This window comes from Hypanus sabinus, chromosome 29, assembly GCF_030144855.1.
Source record: "Hypanus sabinus isolate sHypSab1 chromosome 29, sHypSab1.hap1, whole genome shotgun sequence".
Taxonomy (NCBI): Eukaryota; Metazoa; Chordata; class Chondrichthyes; order Myliobatiformes; family Dasyatidae; genus Hypanus; species Hypanus sabinus.
In genome coordinates this window covers 17213665-17241400 of record NC_082734.1, presented here as the reverse complement: position 1 = coordinate 17241400, position 27736 = coordinate 17213665, and the positions used below count along the sequence as shown (strand labels likewise).

The 27736-nt window shown below is 46.8% G+C and overlaps 2 protein-coding genes across 3 annotated transcripts in view; both read left to right on the top strand.

The window, feature by feature from the left end:
* Positions 1 to 1423: 1423 nt before the first annotated feature.
* f8a (coagulation factor VIII associated) lies at positions 1424 to 22335 on the top strand. The gene is made up of 12 exons (XM_059953818.1): positions 1424 to 1533; positions 6130 to 6176; positions 7408 to 7480; positions 9014 to 9173; positions 10187 to 10255; positions 14107 to 14227; positions 14324 to 14416; positions 15189 to 15253; positions 17332 to 17413; positions 18527 to 18573; positions 18904 to 18959; positions 20306 to 22335. Exons 1-12 carry the CDS (start codon positions 1466 to 1468, stop codon positions 20385 to 20387), a joined length of 963 nt encoding a protein of 320 aa, XP_059809801.1. The 5' UTR covers positions 1424 to 1465; the 3' UTR covers positions 20388 to 22335.
* A 150-nt stretch (positions 22336 to 22485) lies between these two features.
* LOC132383070 (germ cell-specific gene 1-like protein) overlaps positions 22486 to 27736 on the top strand; it is a 20160-nt gene continuing 14909 nt past the window's right edge. For both annotated transcript variants that reach the window (XM_059953820.1, XM_059953819.1), the window contains exon 1: positions 22486 to 23942. The gene's annotated coding sequence lies outside the window, so the exon portion shown is untranslated. The remainder of the gene's footprint in view (positions 23943 to 27736) is intronic.

Sequence of the window (27736 nt, the reverse complement as noted above, 5' to 3'; positions counted from 1 at the left end):
TACCGAGATACACTGACAAAGCTTTTGTTTACATGCCATCCATTCCGTGCATAATTATACTGTCCTAGGACATGGGGGATTGTGGTCTTTCTATGAACGTGATTGTTCTTGGCAAATTTTTCCACAGAAGTGGATTGCCATTTGTGGTGAACTCTGTGCCTGTCTGGACACGCCCCCTGCTGACTGCTCCTGTGGCTCCTCCCACAGGCCCCTGTGGACACGCCCCCTACTGACTGCTCCTGTGGCTCCTCCCACAGGCCCCTGTGGACACGCCCCCTACTGACTGCTCCTGTGGCTCCTCCCACAGGCCCCTGTGGACACGCCCCCTGCTGACTGCTCCTGTGGCTCCTCCCACAGGCCCCTGTAGACACGCCCCCTGCTGACTGCTCCTGTGGCTCCTCCCACAGGCCCCTGTGGACACGCCCCCTGCTGACTGCTCCTGTGGCTCCTCCCACAGGCCCCTGTATAAAGGCGATCTGAGGCCTGACGCTCGGCCTCAGTCTCCAGGACATGGTATGATAGACACTCACTCCTGGTTCCTTCTTCCAGTCAATAAAAGCCGATATCTCGCCTTACGTCTCAGTGTGAGTTATTGATGGTGCATCACCATTGCCATCCTCTATATTGAGGTAGTTAAAGACATATATAGTGGTGCTATTGTAGAGAGGCAAAGTGTACTGGCCATGGTGAGGTAGATCGAAGAGTAAAGGGAGGTTTGTCTGAGTGGCTGTTAGAAGCTACCATTACACCTGGTGGTTCATCCTTTCAGGCTTTTGTACCTCCTACCCAAAGGGAGAGGGGAGAAAAGAAGATGAGAGGAGTCTTCGATTATGCAGGCCACTTTCCTGAGTCAGTGGGAAGTGTAGACGGAGTCAATGGAGGGGAAGCTGTTTTACATGGTAGACGGGGCTGCGTTAATAGCTCTCTGTGTTTCCTTGCAGTCTTGGGCAGAACAGCTTCTATACCAAGTCGTGATTAGTTGAAATAGGATTCTTTCTAACGCCGAATGAGTCAGATGAAGACAAGGTTAGATGTCATGGAACACATGAAATTGAATAAGGTCTGATGAGAGGTATTATGTAAGCAGTCTCTTTAGTCAAGAAAGGCAGTGGGAATAAACCAGGAAATTTCAGGCCAGTGAGTCTTACATCAGTATTAAGGAAATTATTATATTAAAAAATTCTAAGGGACAGAGGGTTGAATCAGCATGGTCATCAGGACCAGAAACTACCAGCCCCAACCCACGCTTCTCAGCGCCTAAAGCAACAATTACATATATTCCTCAATGCAACAACTACCTCTCCTGTCACTCTGATGCTTCCAGATCACATAAAATTATCACTTAGTTCAGACTCTCTCAGCCTCTGGCGGAACCTTTTTCCGAACTGTCAGGTTCCGGAACCTCTTTCATTGCATTGAGGTTCCGGCCGGAGGCCGTTAAGTTGCGCATGGAGACAGCGGGTCCATGGGAGGAATGGCGGCTGATGCGGATTTCCTCCACCGTTACCGGGCTGTGTCCAACAAGCTGAAGAAGTGAGTGGAGGCGGGAGTGGTGAGGGACAGAAGGATGGTGGAGGGTTAGTTAATGCAGCCCTTAGCTCCACCCAGTCTCTGGACCCGCCCACTGCCCTCTGCCTCCCTCCCCGGGCCTCGGCACTTATTGCTCTCTTGCCCCTCGTCAGGCAACCTTCCCACCCCATTCCTCAATCTGGCCCGCCCCCACCCCACCTTCCCTGCTGGGCACCGTAAAAGTCCAAATAAATTTATCATCAAGATGCATGTATGTTACTGTTTGCTTCAGAATCAGGTTTATTATCACCGGCCTGTGTCGTGAAATTTGTCAACTTAGTAGCAGCAGTTCAATGCAATACATAATAAAGAAAAAGGTAAAATAAGTAAATAAGTAGATAAATAACAGTATATGTATATTGAATAGATTAAAATCGTGCAAAAGCAGAAATAATGTGTATTTTAAAAGTGAAGTAGTGTTCAGGGGTTCAATGTCCATTTAGGAATCGGATGTCAGAAGGGAAGAAGCTGTTCCTGAATCGCTGAGTGTGTGCCTTCAGGCTTCTGTACCTCCTCCCTGATGGTAACAGTGAGAAAAGGGCATTGCCTGGGTGCTGGAGGTCTTTAATAATGGACGCTGCCTTTCTGAGACATTGCTCACTTGTAGGCTAGTACCCAAGATGGAGCTGACTAGATTTATAACCCTCTGCAGCTTCTTTCGGTCCTGTGCAGTAGCCACCACTCCCCCCCCCCCCCCCCACCAGACAGTGATGCAGCCTGTCAGAATGCTCTCCAAGGTATAACTATAGAAGTTTTTGAGTGTCTTTTTTGACATGCCAAATCTATTCAAACTCCTAATTAAGTATAGTTGCTGTCTTGCCTTCTTTCTAACAGCATCAATAGGTTGGGACCAGGTTAGGTCCTCAGAGATCTGGACACCCAGGAACTTACTGTCTCCACTTCTGATCCCTCTGTGAGGATTGGTATGTGTTCCTTTGTCTCACCCTTCCTGAAGTCCACAGTCAGCTCCTTTGTCTTACTGATGTTGAGTGCCAGGTTTTTGCTGTGACACCACTCCGCTAGTTGTCATATCTCACTCCTGTATGCCCTCTTGTCTGCACCTGAGATTCTACCAATAATGGTTGTATCGTCAGCAAATTTATAGATGGTATTTGAGCTATGCCTAGCCATGCAGTCATGGGTATAGAGAGAGTAGAGCAGTGGGCTAAGCACACACCCCTGAGGTGCACCAGTGTTGATCATCAGCAAGGAGGAGATATTATCACCAATCTGCACAGATTGTAGTCTTTCAGTTAAGAAGTTAAGGATCCAATTGCAAAGGGAGGTACAGAGGCCCAGGTTCTGCAACTTCTCAATCAGGATTGTGGGAACAATGGTGGGCATATTCAATAAATTTATAGAATAATAACCATAATAGAATCAATAAAAAGCCACACCAAATTGAGCAAAAGATGCTCAGTAATAAATAAGCAATAAATATCAAGACTATGAAATGAGGAATCCGTGTAAGTAGTTGTGGGAACATTTCAATGATGAAGCATGTGAGGTTATTCCGTTTTGGTTCAATAGCCTGATGATTGACGGGTAGAAACGGTTCTTGAACCTGATGGTGTGAGTCCTGAGGCTCTGATACCTTCTTTCTGATGGCAGCAGCAAGAAGAGATTATGCCCAGGGTGTTGGGGTGGGGGATGCCCCTGATGATGGATGCTGCTTTCCGGCGACAGCACTTCATGTAGATGTGCTCAGTGGTGGGGAGGGCTTTACTCGTGAGGGACTGGGCCATATCCACTACTTTCTGTAGGATTTTCTATTCAAACGTATTGGTGTTTCCATACCAGGCTGTGATGCAGCCAGTCAATATACTCTCCACTACACATCTATAGAAGTTTGTCAGAGTTTTAGATGTCATGCTGAATTTTTGCAACCTCCTAAGGAAGAGGTGGTGCCATGTTTTCTTGGTAATTGCACTTAGGTGGCAGGTCCTCTGAAACAATAACACCCCCTTGCTTCCCGTGTTTGTGACCTTGCCCCTTACTCCGGGTGCAGAGTTGTGGAATTGACATCGTTGCTGCACACCGTACTTACATAGCTCAGAAACAGGCCATTCAGCCCACCAAGTCATGTTGATCCTTAAGCATCTGTTTGTATTAATCTCCTACATTCTGGCCAATGGAATGGATAGAATGTAGGGAGATTAACAGTCTCCCTTCGGTGGCCAATCAACCATCATCACAAAGGGCCTTTAGGCAATGGGATGAAGCCAGAACCCTTGGGCGATAGCGTATAGACTCAACACGCACACGGCTCCGGAGTTCAGGACTGAATGCAGGTCGCTGCTGCTGTGAAGTGGCAGTTTTCCAAGCGACTCTACTGTGCTCCATGTGCAAAAAGGGTAACTGATCTCACAAACAATCTGACTCTTTCAGTGATTCTTATGCTGGTGGTGCTAACCTGATTCGAAACAATGGCAGCCTGATGGCCCCTGTCCACTAACACCACCCTCCCTGTGTTCACCCTCCACATCACCTGTTCTTCTCCAGTCAAGGCAGCCCCTCCCATCCCTTCCAACCTCTGTCCACTTCTCTTGGTCACTCACACTTTGATACCCCGTGGCCCCTTCCCAATGGACTTGAACTTTCATCCCGGCAAGCACTTTCACCCCAAAGCAACGTGCACAAAATGCTGGAGGAATTCAGCAAGTCAGGTAGCATCTATGGAGGGCAATAAAATGATTTCTTCTCTTCGGTATTCACTAAGGAGAAGGATATTGAATTGTCTAAGGTGTGGGAAACAAGTAAGGAAGTTATGGAACCTATGACAAAGAGGTGGAGGTACTGGCGCTTTTAAGAAATTTAAAAGTGGATAAATCTCCGGGTCCTGACAGGATATTCCCCAGGACCTTGAGGGAAGTTTGTGTAGAAATAGCAGGAGCTCTGACGGAGATCTTCAATATGTCATTAGAAACGGGGATTGTGCCGGAGGATTGGCGTATTGCTCATGTGGTTCCATTGTTTAAAAAGGGTTCTAGAAGGAAGCCTAGCAATTATAGACCTGTCAGTTTGACATCAGTGGTGGGTAAATTAATGGAAAGTATTCTTAGAGATAGTATTTATAATTATCTGGATAGACGGGATCTGATTAGAAGTAGCCAGCATGGATTTGTGCGTGGAAGGTCATGTTTGACAAACCTTATTGAATTTTTTGAAGAAGTTACGAGGAATGTTGACGAGGGTAAGGCAGTGGATGTAGTCTATATGGACTTCAGCAAAGCCTTTGACAAAGTTCCACATGGAAGGTTAGTTAAGAAGGTTCAGTCGTTAGGTATTAATGCTGGAGTAATACAATGGATTCAACAGTGGCTAGATGGGAGATGCCAGAGAGTAGTGGTGGATAATTGTTTATCGGGATGGAGGCCGGTGACTAGTGGGGTGCCTTAGGGATCTGTTTTGGGCCCAATGTTATTTGTAATATACATAAATGATCTGGATGATGGGGTGGTAAATTGGATTAGTAAGTATGCCGATGATACTAAGGTAGGAGGTGTTGTGGATAATGAGGTGGATTTTCAAAGCTTGCAGGGAGATTTATGCTGGTTAGAAGAATGGGCTGAACGTTGGCAGATGGAGTTTAATGCTGAGAAGTGTGAGGTTCTGCATTTTGGCAGGAATAATCCAAATAGAACATACAGGGTAAATGGTAGGGCATTGAGGAATGCAGAGGAACAGAGAGATCTAGGAATAACTGTGCATAGTTCCCTGAAAGTGGAGTCTCATGTAGATAGGGTGGTGAAGAGGGCTTTTGGAATGCTGGCCTTTATAAATCAAAGCATTGAGTACAGAAGTTGGGATGTAATGCTAAAGTTGTAATGTTAAAGGCATTGGTAAGGCCAAATTTGGAATATTGTGTGCAGTTCTGGTCACCGAATTATAGGAAAGATATCAATAAATTAGGGAGAGTGCAGAGATGATTTACTAGGATGTTACCTGGGTTTCAGCAATTAAGTTACAGAGAAAGGTTGAACAAGTTAGGTCTCTATTCATTGGAGCGTAGAAGGTTGAGGGGGGATTTGATCGAGGTATTTAAAATTTTGAGAGGGATAGATAGAGTTGACGTGAACAGGCTGTTTCCATTGAGAGTAGGGGAGATTCAAACTAGAGGACATGATTTGAGAGTTAGGGGGCAGAAGTTTAAGGGAAACACGAGGGGGTATTTCTTTACTCAAAGAGTGATAGCTGTGTGGAATGAGCTTCCTGTAGAAGTAGTAGAGGCCAGTTCAGTTGTGTCATTTAAGGTAAAATTGGATAGGTATATGGACAGGAAAGGAGTGGAGGGTTATGGGCTGAGTGCGGGTAGGTGGGACTAGGTGAGATTAAGGGTTCGGCACGGACTAGGAGGGCCAAGATGGCCTGCTTCCGTGCTGTGATTGTTATATGGTTATATGGTTATAAACGGTCCTTGGTCAGGGCCAGCATTTTGTGGGTGTTGCTGAAGATTTCCAGCATCTGCTCAATTTCCCTGTGCCAGACCTGTGCGTAGACTCCAACTACACACCTTGTTTATTTGATAAACTGCTGACTGCTGTATGTTTGATCTTCCAGGCGTTTTCTCCGCAAGCCAAATGTGGCAGAAGCAAGCGAGCAGTTTGGTAAGTGAGAATAATAATTGGATTGTTGTAAAAGGTTGCTTGATGGTTAACCCATACTCGATGGGCTGAAGAGCCTGCTTTAAACTTGTATCTCTCTGTGACTCTGAGCCTATTGATTGACTGGATTCCAGAAGAAACTTAGGAAGAATGGGAATGTCATACCCACGTCCGGGCTGGGAACAGCTACCTTCCCATGATGTGTTCTCTCTGGTGGAATGATCCAGCGAGTGGCCGTCGAGTGAGGAATGGCGGTGTAGGAATGGTGGGTTGCAGGGCCTCTTCCTCCGCGAGTCCATGACTGTATGACCTCGGGGAGGAGAAAGTTCTGAGCTGCATGTGAGAGCAGGAAGAATCTTAACATCATGGTGCAGATCTTCAGTAGTGTTTGGCAGGACTGATACCCTGTTTATTTTTACCCACCTCCATCACTCAGGGTCAACCATGGATGTTGCGTCCTGGTTGTCTAGATACACAAGCCAGGGCAATACAACACGGAGAGCAAGCTGTTGCTCACGTAGCAAGCTTCCCCCCCCCCCCCCCCCCACACACACATCTGATGAACCCAAACGAACGGCTGAGCAGCATCGCGGGAGTTGCCAGTCAGCATTGAACTCAACACAGGACTCCCTTAGGGACTCCGCCTCTGGATTTTTCCCTCCAGGTTGACTCCCAAAGCCTTCCCCAGGAGTGGGTTTTGCTGCAGGGCCCAGATCAAAGCGTTCCTTCTAACTGAGCTGCCGACCACGGCTGACGAGCCTCACCTGCCCAAAGTGACCGATTTTAAGGCATCAGTAACCCAGCTTTGCCCCTTCTCCTGTCAGTAGAAACAGTTCCGTTGGGCTTAGTAGCTAAGCCACACATGAACGTTAGGAGGTGGACTTGACTGTCAGAGACTATTTGAAGTGCACCACATTGGGAGTATTTAATAGGTAGTGGGAGCTTATCCCCATTACCACCCCCAGCTGTAACAACCTGAAGGAACTACATTTTAAAACCACATTTTTGAGTGTTAATATTTAACCTAAGAGACGTGGATACTTGAGGGAAACAATCAAGGCAGTGGCTTGGCCTTGAACTAACCGACCTTGGTGACTGGTGATCACGTTCACTAACCAGTCCTAGCCTTGGTGACTCGAGTGTCCCACTCATTGACCAGGCCTGGCCTTGGTTTTTAAGGGTATTGTGTTAGCTTGTGTGCAAAACCCCCTGATTTGAGTGTGTTGCATTGCAGGTCAGCTGGCCAAAGAGCTGAAGCAAGAGGAGTGCCTGCAGTATGCAGGCTTCTGTAACCTGGCTGTGGCACGGTAGGAAAGTTACACCTCGGGCACAATCAGAACCACTTACAGTATTAATGACTTTTATAATGTGAAACTTGTCGTTTTGTGGCAGCAGTACCGTGCAAAGACAAAAATTGCAATATATATTACAAAATAAATAAATAGAACAAAAGGGAATAACAAGGTAGTGTTAGTGGTTCCATGGATTGGTGGCAGAAGGGAAGAAACTGTTCTTAAAGTGTTCGATCTGGGTTTTCAGGCTCCTGTACCTCCTCCCCAATGGTAATAGTGAGAAGAGGACAAATCTCAAATGGTGAGAGTTCTTAGTGATGCATGCCACCATCTTGATGATGTCCTCAGTGATGGAGATGGTTAACTGGCCGAGTCTACGATCGCCTCCATCCTTTTGTGCTCCTGTGCATTGGAGCCTTCGTATCGGCAGTGATGCAACCAGTCAGAATGTTCTGCACTCTACCTGGGTAAAAATTTGCACGACTCTGGTGATGTGCCCAATCTCCTCAAACTCCCAAGTGCAGAGCTGATGCCGTGCTTTCTTCACGATTGCATCAATGTGTTGGCCCCAGGGTAGGTCCTCCAAGACGTTGACACCCAGGAACTTGAAGCAGCTCTGCTTTTCCTCCATTGACTCCTCAGTGAGATCTGGTGCACGTCCATTTTCCCCCTCCTGAAGTCCACGATCAGTTCCTTGACCTTGCTGGCTTTGAGTGCAGTTGTGTGCTATGACACCATGCAGCCATCTGAGGCTCTGCCAACAACAGGCCCTCTCATCCTTCCCTCTCTGATGCAGGTGGGGTTGTGCAACCATCTTAGGGGATTGGATTAGGGTGGTTTGCTCGTCTGAATGTGGGAGAACCGTGAGCAACTCCCAGTATCTTCCCAGGGCTGTGTTGCCAACTACCCTACATTCCTGGCCCTATCCTCTCCTGTTAACTCCAAAACACAAGAGATTCTGCAGCTGCCGAAAATCTTGAGCACTACACACAGAGTGCTGGAGGAACACAGTAAGTCAGGCAGTGTCTATGGAGGAGAATAAAGGGTTAATGTTTCTGACTGACCCTTCATCTCTGCTAACCCGTTCCTTTCTCCAACTGATCCACCCAGGTCCCCTCGTACACCCACTTCTTTCCAACCCCTCCCTACTACACGTATGCCCCAGTCCCCTGCAACCCAGTTTTTACTCCCTCTCTAACCTGGTTCCATCTGCCCACTCAAACCTCCAGATCTTCCTCCTCTCTCCCATTCTTCACATCTTCATACCATCCATTCTTTATCTGGTTCCACTCATCACCTTCCTTACTTCTCAGATTCCATTATCCACAGCCATGTGTTTCCTCCCCGAGCTGTCTCCCCACTCCCATCTCTGCTCCCGGTCTAATGTGGGGTCTCGACCATCCGTCTCTCTCTCAGGTGCTGCCTGAATTCCCTCAGCAATTTGTTTGTTGCTCCACGTCCCGGCATCCATGGTCCCTTTTGCCTCCTAATGCTGGGTTGAAGATGGAGCACTACCCTCATTTCCTTTGTCCTCTGGCCTGCCATTAGATGTGAACAGACGCTCTTTAATGCTCCCGGAGAGGCCCTGGCCCTGACCGATGCAGCCCGCCTCTTTCTGCAGGCGGAGAAGGAGACACAGAAGCTCCGGTGCCCAGGCTTTGAGGAACACCTGCAGGCCGCAACCAACTGCTACAGCTTCGCCATAAAGGTGAGACGGGAAGGGTCTGTCACAGCCTCGTTACGCCCTAAGCAAGCAGTGACGTACTGTGGAAGCGGGTGAATTGTGAACCCAGTCTGTGCATAGCAAAATCCCAATAAAGAACAGTATAGCACAGTGCAGGCCTTTCAGCTCATGGTTAGGGCCGACCTTTTAACCGACTTCAAGAACAATCTCACTTTTCCTTCTCACATAACCCTCCGTTTCATCCAGAGGATGACTCCCTGCCTCTTCAGGGAAGCACCACAAGTATTTTTATAGTGAACCTCATGTCACACAGCATGGTTCTCTCCCAGCACCACAGTACAGTTATGTGTGAGACTGTTATACTCAGCCGCCTTCAGTGCATCTCCAACGTTCTGATCCCGAGGCGAGGGCTCTCACTGCTGGACAGCTTGGAGCCAGGGCGCTGGGGTGTGGAAGCCCCACTGGTGGAGTATATAGTGTGGGAAGGTCGCTGGTCCTGGGTACTCGGGGAAGGTGGCTCCAACGAACAGCGTAAACCTTCAAAATCATTGGCCATTCTCCCCTCCCACTGCAGTGGGCTGCAACGTTTCTTGTTTGTGATTTCCCCCAAGCAGCAGCAAACCCGTGTGACCGCCCAAATGGTCGGGAAAGAGGCGTTACACACTGCCCAGGTCTCACGCTGCCCAGTTCCCGCTGCTAGTCACTAGTCTGCCTACCACATATCTGGCTAATGATCAGGTGAGTAAAACGGGTCAAAACGCACCAGGATGAGACCTCGGACAGTTCGGATGTGGGCAGCTTGTGGTGGTTTGTTTGGTTTCTCCACTTTCAGTCAGGGTTGTATTGATCACACATGGATCTGTGTGAGTTCCCCATTTAGGCAACGCTCCGTTGACATTCCACGATAAGCTGCTGGAGTAGAGCATTACCAACTGTAGGCTAGAGGACACAAAATGTAACCTCAAATGAAGGGAAACCAGTGCTGATCTCCCTCACCCTCCCTTCCCACCCTCACCCCTTCCTTCTCTCTCCCTCAGGTCTATATTGAGTTGAACCAGCCGGTCATGGCAGCCAGCCTGTGCTTGGAGTTGGGAAATGCTTTGAAGGTAAGTACTGCAACCCACCCCCCAATTACTCCTGATTTTGAGTCACATTAATTGGGTCAACGGCCAGCATAGATGTGGATGGGTCAAAGATCCTGTCTCTGTGCCATTCTACTCCATGGCAATACAGGCTGTTGAGGCACAAGACATTCTGTCTCGGTCGGGACTGTGCATTTTTCCCCATGGCTCCTGGTTGGGATTGCAGTTCTTGTGCTGTTCCAAAGTAGTGGAAGGAATTAAACTCTCTTTCCAGGATCTGTCTCCCGAGTGCACCTTTCCTCTTCTCAAGGAACAGTGCCACGTCAATAGTCCTGTCCAGCTCTCTCCAGGTCCATTGCAGCTGGACGTCAGGTTGAAACAGGAGCTGCCACAGCACCAGCCTTGTAACAGTAGTCCTTGATAGTGGGGCAATCATTGGAATTGCCTCTCCCTGACCGTTTCTTCACACGCATCTCATGACCAGGTTTTCCTGCGTCAGTATCTCACTCTCTTAACCGAGATCTCTCATTATCTCTGATTACCGTGGCAACAGCCAGCTCTTCTGCCTGCTATTCAGGTCTCAGACACCACAGGAAATGTTTCAGAGTGGAGCCTTTCTTTCCCAATGTTGCGGTGTTGCTTTCAATTTATTGGTGTCTTAGAATTTTGAGCCCCAGCAGGTGCAACCAACTCCCCAGAGAGGATGAGAGAAAGTTTACTTCGCAGTGCTGTTCCTTTACCTCAAGGAGGATGTTTCAAGCTGCAGTTGTGGAAATTCCACAGTTTAATTGTTACCAGTGCCTTCACAGAACAGTTCCCTGGTCATAATTCAGTTATTGATCAATATCCACTGATTACAGTAACCTCTTTATATTTTCTTAACATCCTCAGAGAACTTCACAGACCATTAATCACCTTCATGTGTGGCAACCAACAAATGTTTGTCCAAACTGAAAACGTTGTCTCTTTATTTTTCTGGGTGGTTGCTTTTGATCCTTTGGCTGCTAGGTGTACAAAGGCTCCAACACTACCTATTACTCACTCAACTGCAGCCTTCTTGCACTTCACAGACACTTCTCGCAAATTGCTCGCAAAGTTCTGGCACTGCCAGGTCACTCACACGATACCCTTACATTGTCCAATACTCATTCTGAAGCCAGCAGTGAAGAGTTTGACCGGTTACGTTCCTGGAACAAGGGGGTTGAGGTACAAAGAGAGAATGAGCAGGTTGGGACCAGCATCACCGATTTCGGTGAATGAGGGATTAGCGTACTAAAACAGGGGAGCTACAGGGTGGATGGTGAGAGATGTTTCCTCTGGTGAGGACTTGGTTTCAAGTTCAGGCAAGAAGGAATGTTTTTCTCTCACAGGATGGGGACACCCTGGAATTTCCTACCCCACAGAGTGTGTTCAGGATGAGGACTGACAGATGTATTAACCTTATTGAAACACCCTGGTTTCCTTGGCTGTGGAAGTCTAGGGAAGACGACCTCTGGCCCCTCCAAACTCGTGAGATTGAGGTGCGGTCAATCCCACTCCAAACCCCAGTTTGTGTGGATGCTGGGTCATCTGCTACCCTTAATGCACAAAATAATGGACAGTACACTGCATATACTGGAATTATATTTATGAATCTTAACTAAAGGGTTAGTAAAGAATAACAAAAAGAAAAGGGCCGCATTCTAATTAAACAGTCAGATGTGCTCAAGTTGGAGCTCATCTTGAACTTCTCTGTCTCTCACATGCTGGGCCCTTGGTCTGCGTGAAAGCTCACACCACCTTCCGAATGTCACTCACAATCCATCTTGAACAAACGGGGTTCCCACAGGATCGTATGCTGTGACTGGTTCTCCCCAGCCTCTTCTCTTTTCATCTCCTCTTGAACAACAGCCCTAACCTTAGTGTCCCTCACTGGAGAAACCTCCCCTTAATCCGACCGTACTAATTGGATGACACATATTTCTCCTCTCTCTCATCTTCAACAATAATCCAAAGCTGAAAACAAGCAGCTCACACAGAACTGCATAAAGTGAAGTACATACAACAGTAAAATATATGAACCAGGGCATTACATTATTGTGTGATGGATATTCCCTTTCCATGGCCTGAGAGGCTTATTGCCAACCTCAGCTTTCTAGCACAGCAGTATGACCTTTCCAAAGAGCCAGAGTTATTTGTGACAAAGTTAAATTTCTAACAAATATTCCTTGCTCAGCTTCTTGTTGTAAACAATCAGTCTTAAGTTCTTAATGTAAATTGTCAGTGTGAAGTTAGAAGCACAAGCTGTTGGCCCATGTGGGGACTGGCTGCTGAGAGATGTGGTTTGCAAAGTGAAATACCCGTGAAACATTCTGCACCAGCTAAAGTAAAACAATGGGGTTATGTTACATCAAACTAGGCAACTACTCCTGAGTTACTTCCTCATTGTGACAGAATCAGGAAGCTTCCAGACTGGGTTTATTTTGTCACGTAGCATATCAAACATGGTCACAGTATGACCAATCAATAGTTGGGATATTTGTGTACTTAGGGAGTCAACCCTCACGGTATTAATTGCTGGTGTCTGGCATCAGAAGCATTTAGACCCATCTGCGTGAATTACTTTGTCCCAGATGTCTGAAACTCTTCACATGCAAATAATGTCAACTAGTAGCAAAACTATATAAACATTAGAATGCATCGGGGATTGTTAGGAACACTGAGAAAATGACAGAAGGACAGGGTGACAACAGAAGAACTGGAATTCATTCTTCAACTGTCAGTTTCTTTTCTTTCTTTATCAATCTTTTTATTAGTTAAATGAAAAAATACATATATATAAACAAGAAGAGAGTTATCGCAAATATCTATATCAATAACAGTTCAAATAAAAGGAAAAATAACATTATCAAGCTCAAACAAAGTATTAATCTAATAGTATATAATAAAGAGAAGGGTAATTGATTCTCCTCTTATCCATAAAAAGAAAAAAAGAGATAAAGAAACTTTTATAATGACATAAACAGAAGGAAAAAACTGCAAAACACAAAAAAAAAGAACTGACCAGCTCAAACTGAGAGTGAAATCCAAAAAATCAAGGAAAACCTTTCTGATCAAATCCAAATCTTCAAAAAGGTAACTGGAAGGGCCATAAGTCAGAGCCTATGAAAATATTAAATAAAAGGTCGCCAAGTTTCCTCGGATTTAGAGGATGTATCAAATGTCCGACTTCTTATGTTCTCTAAACTTAAAAGGACATAACGGAGGTAAGCCAATGACTAACAGTAGGTGGGTTAGAACTGTCGGTTTCTTTGATGGATGACTCATTCATCTGCAACTCGTTGGTATGTGCTCTTCATAAGAATTATACCTGTGTTTGAAAATCCTTTGTAGTTTATAAATCTTTTGGAATTCAGAGATGTGTGTGTAACTATTTGTCTAAGTTTAATTGTGTTTAATTAAAAATAAAATAACTGCTTAAACGACGTTGTTAGCTGGAGGTTTCTGCTCCTTGGTAAGGGGAACCCGACACTCAGCTAGTAGCTAGTCCTTGAGTGTGTGGATACAGTATAACTTCCCTCTGGTGAAGGTATCCATGGATATCTGTATTGGAGAGGGTTCAAAATCTTCTTTTGAGTTCAGGGCTTTGCAGTCAGCACAGCCAGTACCATCACAATATGAGTGACTGCAGTTTTGGGGTGTGCACGATGGTGGTGTTGGGGTAAGTATGAGTGATGGTGGAGATGAATGTGAGTGGTGGGAGGTGTAGTGGTGTCTGGGTGACATTACTCACTCTACCACCCTGCCTGTTACTTACTCGATTGTGTGTTTTGTTGTTAATCGATCTATTAATGAAATTTCACCCCCCCCCCCAAAAACACTTTTTCTCACTGAAGGAAATGAACAAGCCGGGCGAGGCATCTGTGTACTACCAGCGAGCGGCCGAGCTTCAGTCTCAGGTGCCCATTGAATGCCTGCTGTCGCTGGGCAAGGTGGCTTCCTGTAAGATCATAACCCGTGAGTATAGTGCCGCCTGTCCACTCAGCCACAGCGCTGCCGCCCGTCGCTGGTGTCCCTGTCGCATTGTTCACCTCTTACGTACTTGTCTCGCAGGTGATTATGATGGAGCTCTGGCCGTCTTCACTGAGATGCAGCTGATGGCTCAGGAGAAGGGACTGCAGCTGCCAGGAACCAATGCCCCCGTTGGTGAGTGTGGTCAAAGGGTAGGGGTAGGTGAGTGTGGCACCACTGGGTGCCAAGTACCAGTGTTCCTGTGGGGGGGGGGGGTCACACTGCCCCCTGAGAACTTGTAGCTTGTCTTCATATTTGTACTGTGGATATCTTAACAGAAGCTGATTGTAAACATTACCCAATGATCCCATCCTCCCTCCACTGCCTGTGGCTGTAGTGTGACGTGCTTACATAGATGTTGCCATTATAAGTTTGGAGCAGGGTTTTTTTTCCTCTGAACATTGGGTGTTTGATAGTTTTTTTTATGGGTTTATTTTGGTTTTCTTTGTTTTGTGGCTGTCTGTTAGGAGACAAATCTCAAAGTTGTATAATGTATACATACTTTGATAATAAATGTACTTTGAACTTTAAACAGACCTAAGATTTTTAATGTACAGGATCCTGTTGGCAGTAGTGATTTTACTGCTGTAATGACTGTGTAAACACAAGAAAAAACATGGTTTTCTATTGTCTATGAGAGTACATACCTTTTAATGCAGCTTCTGTGCCAGGTTCATGGGACACCGTTACATGTCCAACAGCTGTGGCCCCTGGTGGTGTCTCTGCACCTATAGCGAAGGGATCCGAGTAACTTGACGCTGGGCTGTCACGTTTAATGTGGGACTCAGCAAGAGCAGTGATATCTGCTCCCACGGTTAATTTCTGAGCCGTTGCACTGCAGCCTCACTGAGCTCTACTTTTGTTCAGAGCCAGAGTGGCAAAGACTTCATTCTTTTCGTGTTTCCAGGTGCATTTGTGGATGTCATTGCAAGGTGTGAGGTGTCCCGGGTGCTGCTGCTGATGCTGCTCCAGGTGAGTGCAGCGGGCTGCAGTAAGCGTCCCCCCACCAACAGCCACGCTCCCACCGTGCAGTCTGCGGCTGACACATTCCAGCTCCACGGTACAGGGAGAATCTTCACCACAGCCTGATTTCCCCTCGATTGTACCACACGACAATCTCCCCCCACCCCATCTTCACCCTTTGATCCTGAACCACTCTCCTAATTTCATCCTGTAACTTGGGCCTTCAATCCCATCTGCCAGATCCACTCTGAGAATCTCATTCACACTTTGATCTTCTCTTCCTACACATATAAACTCTAGTTAAATACAAAACCATTGTCTCTAATAAACCACGGTAGCGTTGCGGTTCGCTATTATAGCTTGGGGCATTCTGGAGTTCAGAGTTCAATCTAATGTAAGGGTTTTATATATTCTGCCCGTGACCATGTGGGTTTCCTCTGGGTGTTCCAGTTTCCTCCCACAGTCCAAAGACATACAGGTTAGTAGGTAAGCTGATCTTTGTAAATTGTCCTGTGATTAGGCTCAGGTTAAATAGGTGGGTTGCTGGGCAGCTGGAAGATCCTGTTCCACACTGCATCTCTAAAAAGAACTGGAACAAAAGCTGGGGGAACTAGAGATGACAGATGATGGAATCTGGAGCAACAAACTATCTGCTGGAGGAACTCAGCAGGTCAGGCTGCATCTATGGAGGGGAATGGATAGTCAGAGTTTTAGGTTGAGACCCATCATTTGGATTTAAAGATCGAGGAGAGAGAACCAGTGGGGATGGAGCAAGAGCTGGCAGGTGATAGGTGGATCTGGTGAGGAGGGACGTTAGGCAGGTGGGGAAGGGGAAAGTGGAAATAGCGGCAGAGGTTGGGAGGTGATGGGCAGGGATAACAGATGGTGAAATCCGATAGGAGAGAAGAACCAAGTATAGGGGTTTTTAACATAAAACAGAGAAAACTACATCATTATGAAAGGTAGGCTGGGAAACCAGATTAATGGGTATAATAAAAACGTTTAATGAAATGTCATAATGTACAAATACTGATTCCCATGAGGATTTAGATCCTGATGGGGAAGTAGTTCAATTGCGCCTAATGAAGTGTGAAGTATCATATTAAGTTAAAGGGGAGGGGACTGGCAGAATTTTGTTCAGTAATGGATAACCAAGAAACTGGTGGGAAAACAGAACAGGAAGCAAGTGCCATGAGAACCAGAGGTTAACATTACCATGTGTACATTAAAAGGAAGAACACACTTATAATGTTGGAGGAACTCAGGGAGGAAAGTAAACAGTCGATGTTTCAGGCTGAGATCCATCATTGGGACTAAGGAGGACTTTATCAAATGTAACAACGGTATCTGATAAGTAATCATAATGGAAAACTGCAAACTGTTAGGGATGGCAAATGTCTTTTACCTTCTTGGGACATGAAAGGTGAGCGGTTATCATCTCTCATATTTGTCATAAGATTTGTCCTTTTGCAGCAGCAAAAATTAATACAGTATATTATGCAAGTCTTAGGCACATATATATAGGTTGCATAAGACCCTTACATAGTACTTCTGCTTAAAAGAAATACAGATTTCATGACGTTTGAGTGCTGATAAACCTGATTCTGATTTGAGTCTCTATTGTGGACTGAGAGTTGGAAGGGGGCAGGGAGAGGGGAATCATGGTTGGGAAAAAGAGGAGGAAGTGGGAAGCACCAGAGACATTCTGTAATGATCGATAATCCATTCATTTTGAATCAAATTTGCCTTGTCTGGGTTCTCAAGGCTGGGTGAGTCTGCACCTGCACCACCCCACCCTGGCACTCCTCTGCCACCTGTCTCACACCCCTCCTGCGGCACTCCACCCTCGCCATTCCCAACATCCTTTACTCCTGGCAAATTTACAAACTCACTCTCCGTTCCACATTTACAAATGCAGTACTATGCAAAGGTCTTAGGCATCCTATCTATTTATAGGTGCTTAAAACCTTTGCAGAGTCCTGTACCGTGGCAGTTGTATGCATGAGGATCCAGCGAGGACATGTGTGCTGGTGGAGGGGTGCTGCTGGGAAAAGCGATGGGGTGAACACCTTGTTTCCTTTCCTCAGCCCCCGCCACAGAAGCTGCTGCCCGAGCACGCTCAGACTCTGGAGAAATATGACTGGGAATCATTCGACAGCCACAGCCAAGGTACAGGCTCCTTCCTATCCCTCTCCCTTGCTGCACAAACGGAAATCACTTTGCCCCACTGAGCTCATACCAGCTCACAGGACAATCTCATTCTGCAATAACTTCCCCTGCAACCTCTTTGCACCACATTCTGCTAGGTTCTTTCCCTTTCAGAGCGGTTTACAGCAGGCCACTAGCCAACCAAGTCACTTTTGGGATGCGGGAGGAAACCAGAGCACTTGTGGGGATCTCGTGAACAGAGAGAGAATGAGCAAATTCCACACATAGAGGTCAGGATAGAACCAGGATTTCTGGAACTGTGAAATAACAGTATTACCCGCCACACCATAAGACATGGAGGCAGAATTCCATCATGGCTGAGTTTTTTTTGCCCCCTCAACGGCATTCTCCTGTAACCTTTGACATCTTTACTAATGAAGAACCAATCAATCTCCGGCATTAAATATACCTGATGACTTGGCCTCCACAGCTGTCTGTGACAAGATTCTGAATTCTTCTGGCGAAAGAAATTCCTCCTCATCTCTATTCTAAAGGGACATCCTCCTATTCTGAGGCTGTGCCCACTATTGGAAATATCTTCTCCACATTCACTCTGTCTAGGCCTTTCAGTATTGGATAGGTTTCATTGAGTTATATCTCATTCTTCAAAACTCCAGTAGGTACAGGCCCAGAGTCATTAAGCACTCCTCACATGTTGACCTTTCCAACCCAGGGATGTTCTGTTATTCTCATCGACCACTTCCAAACCCTTTCCAACATTAGCACATCCCTTCTTAGATATGGGGCCCAAAACTGCTCTCAATAATTTGCATCCTTACATTTATATTCTAGTCCACTCGAAATGAATGCTGACATAACATTTGCTTTGCTTACTACTGAGCAAACCTGCAAATTAACCCTCAGGTCAGGGGTTCCCATCCTGGGGTCCATGGACCCCTCAGTTAATGGTAGGGGGTGCATGGCTTATAAAAGGTTGGGAGCCCCTACACTAGGACAGGTGGGCCTGCCGTCGCCTGTTTCCCTTCCCCATGGTTGCCTCCTGGTCTTCACCCCTCCTTTCCCCCCTTTCCCGGTCTGGGGGTGTTGTTGATTAACCTTGCTGTTTGCTTCCAGTGAACAACCTCCCCGAGAACGTATTTCTGCTGCTGCAGTCGGTGGTGGTGAGTGTTCCTCAATGTGCCCTACTTTGTAACATTAATGGGAGGTGGGGCGGGGGAGCTGAAAGGTAATGGTGTGAGGCAACATCTGTCGAGAGAGAGAGATGATGAGAGAGTGAGAGTGGGCAGGGTGGCTCTGCTCCCCGTGTGAGGGAGGGACTCTGGTGGAAGTGTTGTGACGGTGTGGGACGGACGTGGGTGGGAGTATGTGTGGGGCGACGGACGGGTGAAACTGTGTGGTCGTCTGCACGTGAAGTGAAGTCTGACCAGTTTCCATGTGCGCGCGTGTGTAGGTTTGTAACCCAGTGCCCTGTCGTGTGCTCCTTCCCACAGATGGCATGCCAGGAGAAGGACCTGGAATCACTGAAGGTTCTTCAGGTGGAGCTTTGGTGAGGATTGAGCAGTTTGCCTCCCCTGGCCCTCACCCTCGTCACCTCCCCGCACCCCCTTTCCCCTAGATGCACACACACAACCCACAGCAAGGAATGGTGACCCGTCCCACTGAGCATTTAACAGTGGCTGCTGTGATATATAGTCTACAGTGGCTTTCTCAGCAGCCAGGACTGAACTTCCAGAGGCCCCGGTCTGTGCAGCTGAGCTCACATTATAAACCCATCTGTTGGGATGGGGGAGCTGAAAGCAGAAGTCTTTAAAAAGTCAGGCAGTCCAGGAAGCTATTTTCTTACTTAAGGTTATTAGAAATGTTGGAACTCTTTCCCTCAAATTTCTGAACACCGTGGAAATGCAAAGTCTTCCCCTCAAAACTGAAGACCGTGGAAACTGGAGTTTTTCCCTCAAACCTCTGAAGACCGTGTCAACTGAAGAGTTCCAGAATGAAATTTCTCACCTGAATTGCGAAGGGTGTAATGACCGCACAGGCCACTCCCTGATGGGGAGACTGAACAGGCCTGAAGGATTGAAGCCTTTTATTCAGAAATTGACATCTGTTAATAATTTGACTTCTCCTGTCGCATGGGGTGACAGTATGGCGCAGCTGGTAGATTTGATCCCTCAAGGCTCCAGAGATCCGGGTTCAATCCCGACCTCTGCCGCTGTCTGTGTGGAGTTCGCATGATCTCCCTGAGACCACGGGTTTCCCCTGGTTGCTCCATTTTCCACCCTGGATTTAGTGGGAGGCTTAATTGAGTATAAAATTGTGAGAGAGCCAGATACATAGACAGGACCTACTTACCTCAACAGAGGGGCCAGAAATCAGAGAGGAGGGTGCAGAGATTTAAAGGAGGTGATAGAAGTTCTGGAGGGGAGGTAATGAAATGTTTTCCCACATTGGTGATGAGGTGAAAATCCTTTGCACATGAAACTGTTTGTGCGTGTGGACCTGAAGGGACAGGTTCTTCAGGGCTATGGACCCAGTGGCTGACTGGACTCATTCCGAGTGGTAAATGTGGTAATTCTTGGAGAATTGGGGGGGGGGGTGTGGGGGGGGGTTAATTCTCATTCATTGAAAAGAATGAGATTGAGAATACCCCTAGAAAGGGGAGATTTATGGCTTTGGGGCTGGAGCAGGTTCTTAACTGGGATGTGTGTGGACAGAGTTCAGTGATGGGACGGGGGTGGTGGAAGACCCTTTGCCTGCTGACAATGGGAGGGGGAGGGAGGCCAGGTTTCCTTCAGGGGAAGGGCTTCTTTTTTGGTGGTGAGCTCACTGGGGTGAGGGTGAGGGGATGGTGCAGATGCGCATGGGGTGGACGTTAACTTTGCCCTCTTCCTTCAGGCCACTGCTGACCCCGGAACAGAACCACCTGCTGCACCTGGTCCTTCAGGAGATGGTAGCTCCATCCGGTCGAGGCATCTGATCTCCTCCGCCCTTACTCCGTGTAGACTCAAACACTCGTCCTGTCCCATTACCAACTGCTGCTCTGGAGCATTCCTACCCCAGTCCTGGGCTGCAAAAAAACTATTATTGTTAAATGTGGAGGTGACATTGGTTCCCCTTGGTTCATGTGAACCTTCTTCACTTCTGTGGTGGAGCTCTCACATCGTTAAAGAAGTATCTAGATATACACTTCAATCATCAAGGCATAGAAAGCCATAGATTGGGCTGGTATAGGTGGGTACATGACTGCTAGCATGAACATGGTGGGTCTGAGATTTGTGACTTTCTGGCCACCTGAGTGGATGTGGAAGGTGTGTGTGCGGTGGAATTCAGGGGAGAGGAGGGCACCTTGGAGTGGCAACGGACAAATGTCACTCAGCCACAGGTGAACTGCTGTTGCGTTGCTCCCTGAAGCACAGTGAAGGAGGACAGGGTGAAAGGAATTGCCCAGTCTGTGATGGACTGCGCAGCGTTTACCACTTATAGTAGTCTTCACCTCATGCACCCACACCCCTTCCCTGTGACTGGCCTTGCCAACGTCACCCTCCCCAGGAGGACAAATTAAATAAAGGCTGGTTTTAATCATTGGAGATCAAGGCTCAGGGAGGGATTGCAGCTCCAGGAAGAAGGATTAGAATCTAATCAAAGGCAGACATGGGGATTAAACTCCCCAGGCAGCACACCAGACCTACCATTCATTGTGGAGCTGCCAGAGACACGGGAGACAGAGTGGGACTGTTGGTGGACATCCGGAGCACTGACCGTGAGTTAACTGCCTTTCACACCTCTAATCATCTGTGTGTCTGTGGTGTCCACAGCATTTGAACACCTTTCCATTCCTAAGGCCACTCACTCCACCCGATCTACACTTCCCATTGCCTTGGGAAAGCAGCCGGCATAATCAAGGACCCCTCCCATTCCAGTCTTAGCCTGACAGCACATACCACCAGGCTCAAGGACAGATGTTGTAACAAACCTCTCATACAGAAAAAGATAAACCTTTGGTCTCCTGGTCTATCTCGTCATGGTGCTTGCATTTTACTGGTCTATCTGCACTTTCTCTGTAACTACCACACTACACTCTGCTTCGCGTCTCCTTTCTACCACTTTGATGTACTTGTGTATGGAATGATCTGTGTGGTTGGGATACAAAATGGCAGCATTTCCCTGTGTTCTGGTACGTGTGACAATATAAACCAATACCCATCTCCCGATTAGTATTGGGGGCCCTCCGTGTAAACCACTCCTTTCAACAATAACTGCCCTTCTTCCTCTGTACCCCCATCCTCTTCAACCACTTGTGAGCGAGAGGGTCGTTCCCGTTCTTCCTGCCCCATCCACCAGCCCAAGGCCGGGTGTGTGGTTGCTCCCTCTCCCTTCTTGCGCCTGGGAACTCCTGTCACTTCACAGAAGACGTGTCAAACACCTTGGGTCTGAGCATCGGGAGCACACAGGAGCCTAGTGTGAACCGTGGAGGGAGCGCACTGCCCACCTCATCCCTGGCAGAGCCATATCGGAGCCCACAGACCGGAAGGGAGGCAAGTCATCGTCCATCCGGAAGGGTCTGCCATTGGAGAGGATGATCGGCATGGAGTCAATGGCACAGGAACAGGCCCTTCAGATAATATGTCCATGCTAACCATTGCCTTCCGAAGGTACATTTGCTCATGTTTGGTTCATATCCCTCTAAACCAGGGGTTTATGCCTTCGACCCCTTTAGCAGTCCACTGAAGCCCTTCTCAGAATAATGTATTTAAATATATAAAATAAAATACATAGGATTACAAAAGAAACCAATTGTATTGAAATAGAGTTATCAAATATTAAGACAAATTTGTGATATGTGGTTCTTTATTAATGCATTAAATAACAAGACTATACATTTAAATTATAGGCAAGTTAAAATTAAATTTTATTTTTTAAAGACACACCAGTGTGAAGGGTGTTGTTGCTTAGCTTAAATAAGAACATTATGCCTTAGTATGTACTGCTAATTCTACTGTGATTTGTTGCCCACATTCATAATTGAAGGAAATGCTAAACTTCACTTAGAGGTTAGTGAAAATAAAGGTGTTAATTTTTTTCCCCTCCAAGTTCACAGATGCCCTTGAATCCATCTGTGGACTACAGGTTAAAAACCCCTGCTCTAAACTTTCCTACCCCTGTACCTAGCCAAATGTCTTTTAAAAACTGGGATTGTACCCGTCTCTGCTCGTTCCTCTGGCAGCTCATGCCACTTACCCAGCACCCTGTGTGTGTGGCAAAACTTGCCCCTCTGGTCCTGATTAAAGAGTACCCCTCACACCTCAATGCAGTGTCCTCTATGGTGTTTTGGTATTTGTTTATTATCACGTAAGACCATAATACATAGGAGCAGAATTAGGCCATTTGGCCCATCGAGTCTGCTATGCCATTTCATCGTGGCTGATCCATTTTCCCTCTCAGCCCCAATTTCCTGCTTTGTCCTGTATCCCTTCATGCCCTGACTAATCAAGAATTTATCAACCTCTGGCTTAAATATGCCCAATGACTTGGCCTCCACAGCCGCCTGTGGCAACAAATTCCACAGGTTTCCTACTCTCCAGCTAAAGAAATCCCTCTTCATCTCTGTTCTAAAAGGACGCCCCTCAATTCTGAGGCTGGTCCTCTGGTCTTAGGTTCCCCCACAGTAGGAAACATCTTTTCCGCATCCACTATCGTGTAATGTGTATGGTGAAAAGTTTGTCTTGTGACTGTTTATAAAGATCAGATCATTGGGGTAGAGTGCTAGAGGGTTAATTGGTCACAAGTGTAATTAGGTGGTGTGGGCTTTTTGGTCTAGAAGGACCTGTTACCTTGCTGTATCTTGAAATATATAAAATAAATAACAATACAGAATAAAATATAAAAGCTACTGAGAAACAACAGTGCTAATAAACGATTAAATGCAAGATCATAATGAGGTAGATTAGGAGGCAAAAAGTCCCTCTAGCCCTCAAGGGATCTGTTCAAGAAACTGATACGTGCCTGGTCATGTGTGTTTTCAGACTTCCGTCTCTTCTCCCCAGTGGGAGAGGGACCTCTTTTGGGGCAGGTGTGACCTGTACAAAAAAGGACAGGTTACACTTGAATCCTAGGGGGACCAATATCCTGGCGGGAAGGCTTAATGGAGCTGTTAGGGAGGGTTTAACCTAATTTGGTAGGAGGATGGGAACCCGAATGATGGAGCGGAGGAGAGGGAAAACAGAAATAGATCTAAGGTAGTGAGCAGTAAAGATGTCAGGAAGGACAGGCAGGTGATGGAGCAAATTTGCAGCCATTGGGATGAGTTAAAGTGCAATAAAGTTGCAGGCAATCAATGCAAACAGTACCAAATACTGGACTTAAGGTGCTGTACTGAAATGCATGCAGCATAAGGAATAAGTTGAATGATCTTGTTGTACAGTTACAGATTGGCAAGTATGATATTGTGGCCATCACTGAGACATGGCTAAAGGATGCATGTCTCTGGGAGCTAAACGTCCAAGGATACATGGTGTATCGGAAGGTTAAGCAGGTAGGTAGAGGGGGTGGTGTGGCCTTAATGGTAAGAAATGATATTAAATCATTAGAAAGAGTTGTCATAGGATCGGAAGGTACAGAATCTTTATGGGTTGAGCTAAGAAATCACAGGGGTAAAAGGACCCTGATGGCAGTTATCTACAGGCCTCCAAACAGCTGCAGTGATGTGGACTACAAATTACAACAGGAAATAGAAAAGGCTTGCCAGAAGGGCAGTGTTATGATAATTGTAGGGGATTTTAACATGCGAGTGGATTGGGAAAATCAGGTCAGCACTGGATCTCAAGAGAGAGAATTTGTAGAATGTCTACAAGATGGCTTTTTAGAACAGCTTGTTGTTGAGCCCACTAGGGGATCAACTTAAGGTTGAGTCGGTGGTGAAGAAGGCGAATGCAATGTTGGCATTCAATTCTAAAGGAATAGAGTGTAGGAGCAGGGACGTGATGTTGAGGCTCTATAAGGCACTGATAAGACCTCACTTGGAATACTGTGTGCAGTTTTGGGCTCCTTATTTAAGGAAGGATGTGCTGACATTGGAGAGGGTTCAGAGAAGATTCACTAGAATGATTCCGGGAATGAGAGGGTTAACATATGAGGAACGTTTGACCGCTCTTGGACTGTACTCCTTGGAGTTTAGAAGAATGAGGGGAGATCTAATAGAAACATTACGAATGTTGAAAGGCATGGACAGAGTGGATGTGGCAAAGTTGTTTCCCATGGTGGGGGAGTCTAGTATGAGAGGGCATGACTTAAGGATTGCAGGGTGCCCATTCAGAACAGAGATGCGAAAAAAAATTGTTAGCCAGAGGGTGCTGAATCTGTGGAATTTGTTGCCACAGGTGGCAATGGAGGCCAAGTCATTGGGTGTATTTAAGGCAGAGATTGATAGGTATCTGAGTAGCCAGGGCATCAAAGGTTATGGTGAGAAGGCGGGGGAGTGGGACTAAAGGGGAGATTGGATCAGCTCATGATGAAATGGCAGAGCAGACTCAATGGGCCGAATGGCCGACTTCTGCTCTGTCTTATGGTCTAAGATACTGGGTGATTATGCTGGCTGCTTTACTGAGGCAGCAAGAAGTATAGACAAAGTCCATAAAGATGGTCACAATTCACTTTAACTGTGCCCTTCAAAATTTTATAAACCTCGACAAGGTCACTGCTCAGCTTCCTGAGCTCCTGGGCAAGAACCCAAGCCTTCCAGGCCCAGTATCATCCTCACGAATCTTTTCGGCACCTTTTCCGTCCTTCCTGTAGTTGAGCGACGGAACTGCACTCAACAATAATCACGAGATTTACTCAGACGCTGGAGATCCAGAGCAGTGCACTGGAGGAAGTCAGCAAGTCAAAGCACCATCTGTAGAGGAATAAATGAGTCCCGATGAAGTGTCTCGGCTCGGACGTCGATAGATGCTGCCTATCCTGCTGAGTTCCTTCAGAAATTTTTGTGTGTAGAACTGCACACAATATGGTTCGGACTCCACATACCAGTCCATCAACCAGTGGAGTCGTCTCTGGTTTGGCCCCACCCTCTATAATCACCAACCCTCCAGTAAAGCATGAAAATAGCTTCCTCTTCCCAGCCAGTAACTGGCTGCCTGGTCACGGTCCTTGTAGGGAGCACCAGCTTGTCTGAGAGAGTCTCTGACAGGCAGAGTGGGATCAGGGAACATGTGATAGCTTCTGGAACCTGGAGTGGGCACAGGTTAGAGCGGTGATGGGATGCAAGGGCATCAAATGACCATACTGAATTCACCGAAGAGCTAAGTTTCCAGCAACTGTCCAAGCCTTACAACTCAGAGAGGGTGAGAGTACTGATTGAAAATTCTCGAGTTCAGTATTAATTGTAGAACTGTTACTGGAGAGTATCAGGGAGTGAGGAACTGTTCAGTGGGGATATCAGGTTGGGACTTTTATGTCGAGTGAACTCAGCTGACCATTTCTAGTGGGGTGGGAAAGGGGAGTTCTGCGTAGATGTTCCTTGTGTACAGCCCAATGACAGATGGTGGGGCGGGTTTAATTGGCTCCTGTGAGCTGTTCCTAATGTGTGAGAGGTTGAATCTGGGAAAGTGTGGAGAATAGGATGGGATGAGTGCACATTTGGAGCTCCAGAGAACGATCCCAACATTGACTCCAGCATCCCCTTCCTCACGTGCAACCCAAGTGAGATTTACTCACCTTACTATCCAGAACTGGCCTTCCTATCGTTTACTGTACCAGAACCTCCATCACCCCCTCCCCCTCCATAACCAGTGCCCACTGGACCACCTCCATACCTAATGTTTACTCCAGTGTTCACTGGAATCTCTCCAAACACCACTGGGACATTACCCTTTCCCACTGGCCATCTTCTTCCTGACCCACTTCCCTCGTACCCCCTTCCCTGTTCCATCCAGATCTGCAGGAAGCAGGCACATTCTCAGCCATTGATCTGGATTAACCCCTTTAGCTCGGGTCTTAGGCAGTGGAACTCCTGCCTTGTGGTCGGATTTCCATCACCGTTGTGTGAGGTTCATTAATAAATGCCTCTGAAAATCCAGGGCCAGAAAGCGGGTAGGGCTGGACTGCCGTGAGTGAAATATTAAACCAGGCACCTTAGGCAATATCAACTGTCATTCAACATGTCCGCAAAGGTCATTGTCTAGTTATCAACTACTATTCCTAAGGCATGACAGAAAGCCGTTCTGCTAAGTCCAAGATTGGTGGAGTTGTGGACAGTGTAGAAGTCTGGCAAAGTATACAGCACGATGTGGATCAGATACTGATATTGGCAGGTGGAGTTTTACCCAGATAAAGATGGGCTTGCACCTTGGTAGGGAAAATGCAAGGAGACAGAACACTTAAGGACAAGACCCTTTACAGTGTTGCTGAGCAGAGAGATCTTGGGGTCCAAGTTCATAGCTCCTTGAAAGTGGCTGCACAGGTTGATTAGGTGGTTAAGAAAGCTAATGGGAATACTTACTTTTATTATTTGAGGAACTGAGTTCAGAAGTCAAGAGTTTATGTTGCAAATTTATAAAATTCTGGTTAGGCCACATCTAGAGTATCGCAAACTGTTCTGGTCTATAGGAAGGATGTTGAAGGTGCAGAAGAGGTTTAGAGGGCACGTGATATCATGAAAGGCTGGATAAACTTGGGTTGTTTTCTCTGAATTATGAAGGGCATAGATAGAGTGGACAGGGAGTATCTGTTTCCCAGGGATGAAATGTCTAATACCAGAGGGTGTGCATTGAAGATGAGAGGGGGTAGGTTCACAGAGGATGTGACAGGTACATTTTTCATTCATAGGGTGGTGGAGGCAAATACATTAGAGGCTTTTAAGAGACGTTTGGATAGGCACATGGATGTGAGGAAGATGGAGGGGTGTAGGTAGGAGGGATCAGTGGGTGATTTTGATTTGCTATTAAGATGGTTTGGTTAGATGTGGGCCTAATGGCCTGTTTCTGTGCTGTACTGTTCTATGTTCAATATGTTAGATGGCTCACAGAACATTACTCCTCCCTGTATCCTATTCCCATCAGCTCTCCCTCAATTTTGCCACTCACTGACACACAGGAGCCAGTTTACATTGGCCAATTAGCCCAACGACCCACATGCCTTTGGGATGCGGGAGAAAACCGGAGCACATCGAGAATGCAAGCTGTACACAAGCAGAAGCCAAGATCAGGACCGAACCCTGGTCTCTGGACAGTGAGGCAAAAAGGCGGGCTGATGGAGACCTGGTGGTCCCCCGGAATCCCAGACACTGACCTGAGAGGCTTGTAACATGGCTCCTGCTGTTGCTGTCTGAAA

Coding starts and splice junctions, on each gene's coding strand:
- f8a (XM_059953818.1), top strand. CDS start 1,466: ATGGGAGGAATGGCGGCTGATGCGGATTTCCTCCACCGTTACCGGGCT. Junction 1,534..6,129: donor GTGTCCAACAAGCTGAAGAA/GTGAGTGGAGGC, acceptor TTGATCTTCCAG/GCGTTTTCTCCGCAAGCCAA. Junction 18,574..18,903: donor TGCTGCTGCAGTCGGTGGTG/GTGAGTGTTCCT, acceptor TCCTTCCCACAG/ATGGCATGCCAGGAGAAGGA.